Source organism: Cydia pomonella, chromosome 9 (assembly GCF_033807575.1).
Source record: "Cydia pomonella isolate Wapato2018A chromosome 9, ilCydPomo1, whole genome shotgun sequence".
Taxonomy (NCBI): domain Eukaryota; kingdom Metazoa; phylum Arthropoda; class Insecta; order Lepidoptera; family Tortricidae; genus Cydia; species Cydia pomonella.
In genome coordinates, this window is record NC_084711.1 from 17,154,204 (window position 1) to 17,166,944 (window position 12,741).

The 12,741-nt window shown below is 37.3% G+C and overlaps 1 protein-coding gene across 3 annotated transcripts in view; it reads left to right on the forward strand.

Moving 5' to 3' along the window:
* Positions 1 to 12,741, forward strand: part of LOC133521527 (uncharacterized) — a 36,989-nt gene that overhangs the window by 19,028 nt on the left and 5,220 nt on the right. For 2 of the 3 annotated variants that reach the window (XM_061856533.1, XM_061856536.1), the window contains 3 exons: positions 1,800 to 1,924; positions 5,678 to 6,000; positions 10,431 to 10,535. In XM_061856533.1, the coding sequence (XP_061712517.1) occupies positions 1,800 to 1,924; positions 5,678 to 6,000; positions 10,431 to 10,535 (553 nt within the window). The remainder of the gene's footprint in view (positions 1 to 1,799; positions 1,925 to 5,677; positions 6,001 to 10,430; positions 10,536 to 12,741) is intronic. The other variant, XM_061856535.1, reaches the window with a different exon arrangement.

The window sequence follows — 12,741 nt, forward strand, 5'->3', positions numbered from 1 at the left end:
GTTGAAAAAAATATCGTACGCCAATCAAAAAGGCAGCCCCTAAAAATGTCTAGCAAAATAAGCTTAAATTTCCAATTAATAATAAAAAAAAGACAATTTTCGTCTAAATTGCGCAAAAAATCTGTTTATGTTTGTGTATTTTTGGGATAGACTCAAACGGTATACAGGAAATTGTGACATTTTAAACTTTAAACTTACACCAAGGAGCCGAACACCCAAAAGATACTAATTTTAGCCTATTTCTGAGAGAAAGTGTCATATTTTGCTTCAAATTACTAGAGTTTTAAGGTGGCATCATCCAAGGGCTGAAAGTATAGTACTTTAGTGTACGATAATGCTCTTTGGAACATTATGTCATACCGGGGCCCAAATTATCGTACATGTACGACAATTATCGTACGCCTGGTCACACTGAGTGTCAGTGTCGACAGAGTCAGCTATAAACGCGTCAAACATCGCAACGTCGCGCCGATGGCCGGCCGAGGCATGGAGTGGCAACGCCGCAATGTATTTGTACACGACATTTGTCACACACACATGAGTAAAATTTATAAAAATATAACGTTGATTATTGCATGATTTCTGTATGAAACAAAGTTTTTCTATTAATTTAGCGCAAATGAATATTCTAAAGTAGATAGATGCGCAACTATTTATGTAATAATATTGTGTAATTAATTAATAAATAGCGATTGTTTTTTGTATGAAAATCGAACCACCTTAAGAGTGTTACTTTTAGTACTTTCAAGTTTATAAATAGAAACTTGTCATTAAGCTATTTTGTACCAGAATAGATAACGAGGCGGATTCACACGAGGAGCTTGAATTGATGACCACAATCATTGTTAATAACTATCACGTGAAAGTAACGTACTGTCAAAAAAGATGAGAATCAAGCTATGGTTTCGTATAAAACGAATAACAAGGTTGCTATATTTTACCTTAAATTGCGAAATAAACTTTTATATTTCATTTATTTATAAGAGCTGATTTGTTCAATTTGTTGTACATTTTGTTTTACTTGATTACCTAAGCTATTTTGAAGTAGGTAATCTGTCTCATATTCAGAACCCTATTGAACTATTTGTAGTTCTAGTGCAGTATTTTAATATACCTATGTAAAATATACTGTATAACAAAGCCAATTCTCATCTTCTTTGGGACCTTTCATTTCATTCGGGCTGTGTTTGCCTTCCCTACTTACTCCTTATCACTTTCATTTTAATTAATAATATCACGATATATTCAGCAAACACGGCCATCTGAAATGACACTCAATAATGTGTGCATTTATGTCAGCCCGGGCAAATATTTACATTTTCTGTAACAGATTTTCGTCTACGAGTTACTCCATTTTGACAAAGGGAAGACATAAATTGTACACGGGTTGATAAAGAAAGGTACAGTTCGCATGATTAGTTCCTATGTGTGGCGAGAAAACTACGCGGTTCCATATTTGCGCGATTTTGACATATAGGACCTATATAGCGAGGAAAATATTCGGGCGCCACCAAGCTGTTTAAAAACTGTGATTTATATAGAAGTCACCTGCAGTAGTCGAAGGACTGTCGAATTCGGCAAATGATCCAATATAATTGTGCTTTGGAACTGCATAGTCCCGCTCTCCGAACAGCAAAATTGAAAGATCATCTGTCTCTATCGATCAAATAATGCAAGAGCGATAGACTATGGAGCCAGACGGTCTTTCGAATATCTGCGTAATGCTTTTCGTGTGATAATTTGCGATATGAGACGGCCTTTACCCCGTCTCCTTAGTGTAATGTATTATGGTTTGTCAGCGGGGCGGTGGGACGGGCGACGCAACCGCCCGGTGCCGGACGCGGTGTGGCTAGAGCAGCACCGGCGCGCGCTGCCCTTCGTGCTCAAGCGCGAGAACGAAAGAGGCGCTGTCGCACCCCGTCTGGTAAATATATTTTTATTATTTTATTTTCTTACGGTTTGGTGTTAACAAGTACTAGGTATTAACACATGTTAGACGCATCATACGGGTGCGGACGTAGGACACTAGTGGCAGATCGTCCTTAGGCGGCTTGTATACCTACGCCTGTTGTTTTCACTGGTCAATTTATTGTCCGTGTTAGGCAAGGATGTCTTGTTTACTTGGATGTAGCTGCTGGTAGTCACAAACAAAACTGACGTATAAAAACGACCTTAGACGTCAATTCCTCCATATTGCCTAATTTTCAGCCAATTAGCACTTTTACCATGGCTTAATGAAGAAATCTCTCTCTCCGACACCGTTTACATTTTCTTTCAGTCGACGTATTTCCTCTAACTTAAAAATACATTCCTATTTAAATGTATCTTCTGGGTTGAAAGGTCAAATGCTGATCTAAATATCTTTGTTATGAATTGGTAACCAACCATGATTGAACAAAATGGTATTAGTATACTACTACTAGCTCTACTTTGATATCGACGTTCCGTATGGGAGAGCCAAATTATTTTTCGCTGCGTATCTCAGGAATGTTATAGAAAGGTGGTTCATTATGTCCTATCAGTATATTTGTACCTATAAACTATATTGCTCATTATGATATAAGGACCGTATCGTTAATTATGGAAACAAGTAAAATGACATCTACTCGTCTTGGGTAAGAATCTAAAATAAATATAGATTAAGTACCTTGACTTGAAACATGTAGGTTCTGATTAATGTTTCTAAAAAGAAATAAACAGTTCTATTTTTAGGGTTCCGTAGCCAAATGGCAAAAAACGGAATCCTTATAGATTCGTCATGTCCGTCTGTCTGTCCGATTATGTCACAGCCACTTTTTTCCGAAACTATAAGAGTATACTGTTCAAACTTAGTAAGTGGATGTATTCTATGAACCGCATTAAGATGTTCACACAAAAATAGAAAAAAAAAACACAATAAATTTTGGGGGACTTAGAACTGAAACTCAAAAAATCTTTTTTCATCAAACCCATACGTGTGGGGTATCTATGGATAGGTCTTCAAAAATGATATTTAGGTTCCTAATATCATTTTTTTCTAAACTGAATAGTTTGCGCGAGAGACTTCTAAAGTGAAAAAAATGTGCCCCCCCCCCCCCCTGTAAGTTCTGAAATAACAGAATGAAAAATCTAAAAAAAATATATGATATACATTACTATGCAAACTTCCACCGAAAATTGGTTTGAACGAGATCTAGTAAGTAGTTTTTTAATAAGTCATAAAATAAAAATATTTTTTTTTTCATCATACCCATACGTGTGGGGTATCTACGGATAGGTCTTCAAAAATGATATTGAGGTTTCTAATATCAAAAGTTTGCGCGAGAGACACTTCCAAGGTGCTAAAATGTGTGTCCAAAGTGGTAAAATGTTGAACAAGATCTAGTAAGTAGATTTTTTTTTAATACGTCATAAATGGTACGGAACCCTTCATGCGCGAGTCCGACTCGCACTTGGCCGCTTTTTTTTACATGTCTTGTGTTAAGACATTTATGTTTCGGTTTTTTTTTAAAGTAATACAATCTAACTTATGTATTGGTTCCCTCAGCCAGTTTCCTGAATTGATAGTGCTGTTCATAATTCTCTTGGACAGCAAATGTATTGGACGTTGTTTGAGTACGAACGAATCCAGTCAATTTCGAATTACTCGATTTTATGTTAGTTTGTTTTCTAAACCTTTATTTGAATCCAAAATCTTTCGATGGGCCTAATCTCAGGTTTTCGCAGCAAATTCGACATATTTTTTTAAATGCCAATCTAGTATATGGCGAGCCTAGTGACACGAGGCTAAATTGGGCCAGAATAATGTGTTTTCGAATGAGTGACAGTGCTTGCTTTCTTGTAATTATCCGAAGTTATATAAGTTGTAGTTTACGAAAAATAGGGACGCTTTCATACCACATTGACAAATAGCTTGCCAAACCAGTAGTTTTGGTCTAAGTTTACCGCAGAAAATGGAGTTATCGTCTTTAGGTATATTTGTACTTCTGATAAAGGTATAAAACGTCTGTGTTTTGTAGTCAAGTTTGACGTATGTACGTTTCATCGTCTATGATAGTACAACGATCATTTTTACTTAAAATTTGGTCTTACAACTTCCAAACCCGAATTTTGAAGGAAGTTTTTTTTGTTTTGCTGTGTTTACTTTTTGTACATTATCAGCAACTTCTCAAAATCTCTTTTTTCCGGGCAAATTTTTCGCATTTCTTCTTGACAAAATTAGAATGCGATGGGCCATGTTGTCTATTACGACCAGGTAAATCTTTTAAACTATGATAAATGCCGAACCGTTAAACGATAAATAAACTGTTTTCATGCTAACTTCCATAATCTTTTTCAAACTCGAAGGATAGGCTGACACATGTCAAAAAGCAATTATAGGGTTGTGAGCAGTTGTGAGTGTGACAGTGTTCATTAGAAACGATTTGGTCACAATGTTGAAGTATTTTGGTCACAATTGTTGTTGATTTATGAAATTGTTTGTAATTTTCAAACATATAATATTTTTTTCTTCTATTGTATTCCAATATTTAACTAATATAATAGTTAAAGTCGCGTACTCTATAGATTGGTATACGACAGACAATAAAAAACATTGTATTTTTTTTGAGCATCACAAACTTGTTTCCATAATTAACGATACGGTCCTTAACCTACCTAGCTACTTATACTCAACTCGCAAATTTCGGCTACGGGTTGAAAAAAACCCGTATTGCAATATTTTGTATTACTTAATGAAACGTTCAGAACTTTATAGTTCAAATATTTCACATTAAACTCGGATCTCTGGCCCTCTGGGCAAACATAAAGTGACTATATAATGAATATTTGCTGTGAGATATGGGAGCATGAACCTAGCCAGCGCCTGATTGCAGTCATGGGTCGGAAGCTAAGGACAAAGTTCTTTCCCTACGTTATCGCTCCTCTAAATAGTGCGCAGATAGCTGTCACCAAACTATAGTGAATATGCTATACACGGCAAACGCCGAGTTTCTTGCCGGTCCCATATTGGGACCTGAGAAGATTTAAGTCCCTCCTACAATTTAGGAGGGACTTAAATCTTCTCGGGTCAGAGGTTTAGGGTTAGAGCCGGCGTAGCTTTATTTGACGTTCATAAGCGCATTGTACTTGGAAAATTAATTATCTTTATCTTTAAACTGTGCCGTAGAATAAAGCGGATTTTCCATCAGATATGTACAATGTATCAAAATGGAAGAAGAGGTCAACATTAGGCTGTGAAACCAGTTTCAACCGACACTAGACGTTATTTTGAAGTTTATGTCCGTGACAAAGCTGTGTCAGGTTTGAAAATAAACACATTTTGACTATGTAAATACTTAAATAGGTATTTATATCGATTATCGCCGAACCCGATATTATAAATACTGGCGTTAAAGATATTTTGTCTTCATTGTAATGTTTTTAATTTACTTTTATGGAGAAAGTCAAGCTTATTTAAAACTACCAAAAACTAAAATCGCTAGTTAATCGTGTAAATACACCGAACGAGTAGTGTACAACACTAACATAATGAGGCAATTGTTAAGTTCCTTATTAGTATATTGCGTAATGATAAAAAATATTATCTCAAATTGGTGCCCTTCAGATATGGTACTTCATCTAAATTATAGTGAGATAGGTTATTAAAGACAAATTGGCTTAGGATTATCATTTATCATGTTGATAAATTTTTGTTCAGATAAAACTCGGCGAGGGCGTAGAGATCCGCGAGGAGCTGCTCCGGGGGGTGAAGTGGGGGGATTATAGAAAGGTGACGCGGGGGTTAGCCGCCGCGCTGTTCTCACCTATAGAGCTGGCTACTTGCTCCGTGACGGGGCAGCGCTGGTCGCGGGCGGGGCAGGAGTCCCGGCCCACGAAGCCGCCGTTAGACCGCCGCCGGGTCCACGCGCTCATATCCTACGTGAGCCGACACTTCCCCGACGTGGAGGTGTCCCGCATAAAGCAAGTGCTCGCGTACAAGTGCAAGGAGAACTGCGCCGCGCTTAGGATGAGAACTGCGAGGTAAGTGCTTCAAATTATCTCTGCGGTCGCGAGATCGTTTTTCTCTTAGTGTAAGCCGTAGACGGGCGAATACTAAGGCGCTTAAAGTAATGCAAAACATAGCCGCAAATTTGACTGCTGAAATGTAAGCCATACTGGGGGTGCATAATTTACGGGGCTGTGCAACTCCATCTACTTCAGCTTTTCAAATGGTTACCTAAAATATTTTACACAACTTTACTCTTCTTAGCATTTCTTATCTATGGTACAAAGACAGAGAGAAAGTTGAGAAATAATGTCAATGTCCAAAATTAAATAATCGTAGAAAACCATTAACGCCCTTACATCTGGATCTTACGACCTCTTTTTTGGATGGTGATATTCTATCTCAACTGTTAACTCTCTGTGTCAAGCATGTGGGATGGTAGTCATTTATTTCGTGGTTTCATATACCTCACATAAATTTAACACACGGCTTGTAGTTCATATTTTCATAAATTTCATGCTTTTGTTTATTTGAATACAAAAGGAATTCATTACGATCAGATCCATTGTGAATACACAGTACAATTATGTGAAAATGTTCAACAAACAAGACTATTAATCAAGTCCCATAAATAACCAAAATTATCAATAATAGACGCCCCGCGTGTAATTATCGTATACCTACTATATTTCACATAGCGTTATTTGTAAACATATCAAAGTACAATGGCTTGAGAATGTTAGTCCTGGTCAGTGAGACGCTCAGAGCGATGGCGAAATGTACTTCTTTACGTTATCGTGACGAGAGGTCGCTGGATGTCTCATTATCTTTGCTCAAAGAACACTATACATACCGTTTTGTTAACCGGCCTCTAATCGGGTAGAGACATGTGAATAATAGACTGTCTATATCGAAATAGCTAAAAAACTTCCAGGCCGCTTTCAATAATTTGTAGCGAGAGTAGAGAGTGAGTGCACTAAAGGGCAGATAGCTACAGAGACGTGTAAATGGTGTAATACTACAGAATAAACTTCCTTTAAATCCGAAGTTTGACAGCGATTCAGGGACGAATTATGCTGTCCCTTTCTTATTTATAGTACTATCCCTTTCGTCTGTTTAGGGTTGTCTAAATTCAAGTCATTATCTTATCTGTGGTCGTACATGCAAAGGGACGTCAAGTTACGCCAACACAATAATTGCAACGGACCCGAGAATGCCCGAAAGAAACAGCTTCGCCCCCCTGGTAATACCGTCAAGATGGATTGTGGTTCCTTGCAGAGGGCAGCCTATCGAACCCTCGGTCGCGTCACGATTCTTAGTCATGAAGGAGAATCTGCATATAAATTCGGTTTCCGCGCGCATTTTTATTGTTTTAGACAGGTCTCTGCGTGAACTGTGGGAGGTAAGTGTCAATGTCAAGTTTAAGGTTCCGATTTAGGCGATTTATGTCAAATGGCAGACTAGAACGCGTAAGAGAGTGGCAGTGAACTGTAGGGGATTAACCCGCTATAAAGGCGACGCCTTGAAGTGTTAGTGTCAAGTTAAAGTTTTCGACTTAGGCCACGAGGTGGAAGAGCCTACTACACATGCACTCCCTATAACGCTACTTAGAAAGGTGACAGGTAAAGATATAAATGGACAATTCATTTTATTTTAAAACTCACGGAATATTTTACAACAATGATGAGGCACACGTCTTTATTACATACTCGTTTTTGTCTTACTTAATAATAAATACCCTTATCTTTCTGGGTTCAACTTGGCCATATGCAGCGAATTCGGGAGCATGTTACTTTTATATTTAGTTACGGAATAGATTATAAGCATAGAAGGTCCACTGTCTAGCAAACGCAGCGTTGAGCAGGAAAATAATCTAAAACAGTTTTTTTCTCCGCTCTGCTGCCTCCTGTTTAGGCCCTTAGGTTTGTCAAACATACACTATTTAACGCTAAGTTATGGGACGAGATTCCGGTGCCTGTGAGGCAATCCCAATCTGTAGCATCACTCAAGGAGAGGCTTAAAAATTGTGGCTTTCCGATACTTTGGTTACGACTTTCTAGTTCCGTTGAGTACTTCTAATTTTTTAATTTCCTTTACTTTTCTGATTCGAATTCATATCTTTTTATATTATATATTGAATATTTATTTATTTTTATTTATGTTATATTCATATATGTATGCATTATTTTATGTTTTTCTATCTGTGTATATTTGTATCAATGTCTATTCAAAACTTCCATTTCTTTAATTTCAGTGATTGTACACTTTTGTTTGTGTTTGTCATTCATTCATCGTAACTTCTGTTCTACTCATTTTCTCAGAGGTTAACTGGAAGAGATCCCATACAGGGATAAGTTCGCCTTTGTTGTATTTAATTTGCTCTGTAATATATACATACATACAATAGTATACATCCGTTAGGGTTGTCAAGTTTGCGCGTCGTTCATGTTATTCAGTACACCGCAGTGGCTCGAGAGTAGAGGGTAAACAACTGCTCCACGCATTACTTGCATAAATCTACAGACGTAAGTGAAATACCACTGTCTGCCGGGTCAGGCAACCCCCTTTAACTTTTGCGCGGGCATACTTTTATAGCAAAGCAAAGATAATTCGAGTCAGGCTCAGTCTCACACTCCCAACCCCACACGATACATATCACCATGAGTTCAAGTTCAGCTCTCGTTTAATGTTAAACAAATTCTCGCTGGTGCTGTATTTTTAATGTACGAATATTTCAACTCTGTAATGATATACAGAAAGTCCGGAGACTGAATTTTGTTGCTTTCTCGTGTTGTGTTTTTATTAGGTGTTTTGGAAAGTTCTAGCCGCCTGTAGAGTATATTTACTAGATATAAATAAATATCTGTTGGTTACTTACTTATTTATGAAAAGTATATTTTGAATTTAGAGAAATATGTGTACCTACATGTTGCCTTTTAAGGTAGAAATGTCATTCTATTTACGTTTCTATCGTAGCTTGGTGCCTGAGTCAGCTGTCATAGCAATAAATAAGTACCAAATATACCAAGAGGAACGAATTAGACACGCGAATGAAGCTCGGTGAAAAATGCTGATGATGTTTCAACATTCTTAGCACAGTACGGTTGTGGTTGTATGCAGATCCCGAAATAAAACTTAAGATCAAGAACCAATAAAGAATAAATATGAAGAATATACAGAATTTAAGATAAAACTAGTTTCCAAGCGGACCCCAGGCTCCCATGAGCCGTGGCAAAATGCCGGGACAACGCGAGGAAGATGATGATACTAAATTTAAAAAATATTTAGATCAAAAGTACTTAGTGGACATCCTAGGATGCATTTGTTTGTTTTTAATTTGTATATAATTTTATTTATTCTTGCCTTCCATGTCCGGTTTCCACTAAAAAAGAGCCGAACGGAGCCCGTGCCGCTCGTAGTGGAAGGCATTCATTAGCATCATCATGTGCCTACATGTTATTTACTATTGTTACCTACTGTTATTGTTTTCTTGTGCTATGACTGCTTACTAATTTGACTGACAGAAATACCTACTATTTATCCATGTTTTGCAATCTTTTAAATCCTATAACCTAACTGAAAATGTTTATGGTACACTTGATTTGAATACAATAGATAAAAAAAAAAAGTTTCTCAATTATTGCGTGAGGGGTGAATCAACTTTTCGTCTAGTAACCCAGACGGCCGGTTTACATTGTTGTCTAGGGGAACAAACTGATTTAAATAAAACGACACTTCCATGGTGTTTCTCGAATACGTATATTGGCTTATTTATGAAATTTGCAATAGGTATTTTTAGAGAATTATTGTTCGACACAGTATATGGTTTGACTGCAGCCGATATTCAAAAAGATAAACTAATGTTTTGTTAAAAATAGGATCGTTTAAATTACAATTTAAAATAACGTGATTGAACAATTTGTTTTAGGTATCTGATGATTAGGTATGACATTCATATAAAAACATAAACCCTGCTTTAAAATATGGATGCGAAGCAAAAGTCGACGTATCAATGCACATAACCATGACTTAAAAAATAAATAAATGTTCAAATTATTTAACCGTATATGATGTAGTAGGTTAACAGTTTTGAATGATTCACCGCAGTTTCATTAGACTTAAATCAACCGGGATATGGACCGCCCGCTATTTTCAGTTACCCATGAACAAGATGCATGTAACTGCGGCGAAATATCGGGAGCTCGAAAACAATACAAAAGGTAATCACGGTCCATATCCCGGTTAATTTAAGCACCCTAAACGCGCGCGGCTCCGCGTAGGTACTACGCTACGAAGTGCACAGTATTTAACGATAATTTGCTATGCCTTCGTCAGATCTGAACAAATTTCAAGAAAATCCTAAATAAAGTTTAGGTCTTACTGCAAAAGTAATCCCAGCTTGCATTGGTAACCGATGCCCTGGTTGCGCATGCGGCACTCGAGACAGTAATACAATTTGAAGTAGGCTGTCGAATTGTTTCAGCGAGTCCACCAACTTCATGCTGACGGCGGCCGCGCGGCCCCCGCCCTGCGAGCTCGATGCGCCCGCTACGCGTGTCTACCCCCACTAGTAAGTACACTTTTAAGTCTTGTACAGTAACTTAAGTAACTAATTTATTATAGTGCTGTACATGAAATAATTGTACAAATTAAGAGGCTTCCCGCGGTTTTCATCGATTTTTGAGAAGTGTTGAGTCGTTACTCCTACATTTGCACTATATGTAGATAGATTTATAAGACAAACGGCTATCGGTTCATCAATCTTTTATCTCGATTCTGGCTACCGGATTTTGAACTAAAAAATATTAAGGTTCGTCTTTGACGTTTCTGAAAACTGGTCTGATATTTTTATTTTAAACTAATTAACACAAAAGTTATAGCCAGAAAATCAGTGCTTTGGCCTAAAATTGTTCTTCTTTGATGCCGAATATCTCGAAGACAGTGAACTTTGAAGTAAATACGGGATACTATATTGCTAAAAGCCGTTGCTGTTGATAAGCTACAAAAAACATTAGAAAACTAAGGGATTCCTATCGAAGGTCATTGGCGTTAGGGAGCCCCTTAAATAAAACGGAACTAAAGGAGAAACATAGTGCAACACCTGTTGACTTGTCACAACAATCGCAGTTATGTCATATTTTTGTAAATAACATATTTTTTTTCTTTCTGACGGCCACTGAAAGTTTATTGCTGATAACTCAAGATTCCGTTGCGTTGCGATGACTGCAAAATAAGGACACTGGAATCCTGCACGGTAATAATTAAGGGGAAATCATAGCATACGAAAATTTCTTAAATTAGTATTGTTTGGTTTTGCGTTATTACTTTGGTATTTCTGCGTAAAATAATAATTGGGAAACCCATTGTAGAAAATACTATTAATTTTTTATGCTTGAAGATATGTCCCAATCCTAGTCTCTGAGCCTTGTCTTTCCGCCATTTGACTTACAAATATCTCATATTTCCATAAGTTATGCAGAAGTTATTCGGAGGGTTACAAAGGTTTCTAGAACCACTTAAAAAGGGTGGGGATGAGCCGATACTAAATCAAACTACGATATGCTTTTTCGTGCGTAAACGGAGATCCGCATTCGTGATTCGACCGTGATATGTGCGTGGGCTTCCGATACTCAGCGTTTGGTCGTAAAGCGTGAATAACACTTTGCCTCTATAGCAAATAACATCTCATCTTATCAGGCCATGGCGCGCCACACACCATCTACGCGTCAATGTCTAAATAAACCTCGATAACATCGCGATAGTCTGACACGTAAATAAAACAAACTTATAACTGTAGTTTTCGTGCAGTTTCGTTTCGAAATGAGAGCTTATCTAAATGCTGTCGCAATAACAAGTAAATAATACAAACTTACAAACTCCGTGCAAAGTTCCGTTTTGAAATGAAACCTTATCGAAATGCTGTACTTTAACAAGGTCTTAGTTTTGTTTCTATGCCGATGCATACCGGGTCCGCCGCGGTAGGCTGGCGGTGTAACACTATGACGCCTTACAAAAAATGAAAAAGAAAATTAGAAATCTTTATTTTTTATTCGTCTGTAAGCAGATCTTAATTTCACACTTATTACACTGTAGTAGATCCAAGCGCTCCGGTGTGTGAGCGAAGCAGCGCTATGCACAAAGACACCGTCCTTATACTGTGTATATATAAATGTGCCGCTCGCACACCGGAGCGGCGTGCGAACCCTATGCATCCAATGTGTAAATCTATGTGTAGATTATTTTTCGACTTTTGAGTACATCGCTCTGCATAACGTAATAGATATCTTATCAACTCCAAGTTGATTATGATTTATGACAATTTTCATTTCTTTAACACACGTAGATTATGGTTGCGATGGGACCGATATCATAAAATTAACTTACGTCGAACTAAACACAATTAAGTGAAAAAAAGTACAGGTCAACGACCTCGTTTTCTAAAAAAAAAGTAAATTTTTAAAGACAAATTCTATCTTTGTTATCAATTCTCGAGTAATTGTGGAAAATTTTCTGTAACATTTATGCTTGAAATTAATGCCATAATGCATAAGCTATCCAATGATTTTTTTTTAAATGTGCGATAGGTAAATGGACTGATAATGGTACATTAACCAAGTGCAGTCGTGTTTGGGAGCATAAAAATTTGAAGGGGTGCAGTTTTAAAATGGTTGAGAGAAAACATAGGCATGGGGGGTGATTTGTCGATAAAATTCATCGTATTATACGTGGTTAACGGCTCGACTATACGTGGACAAACACAGTGTATAAATAAATAA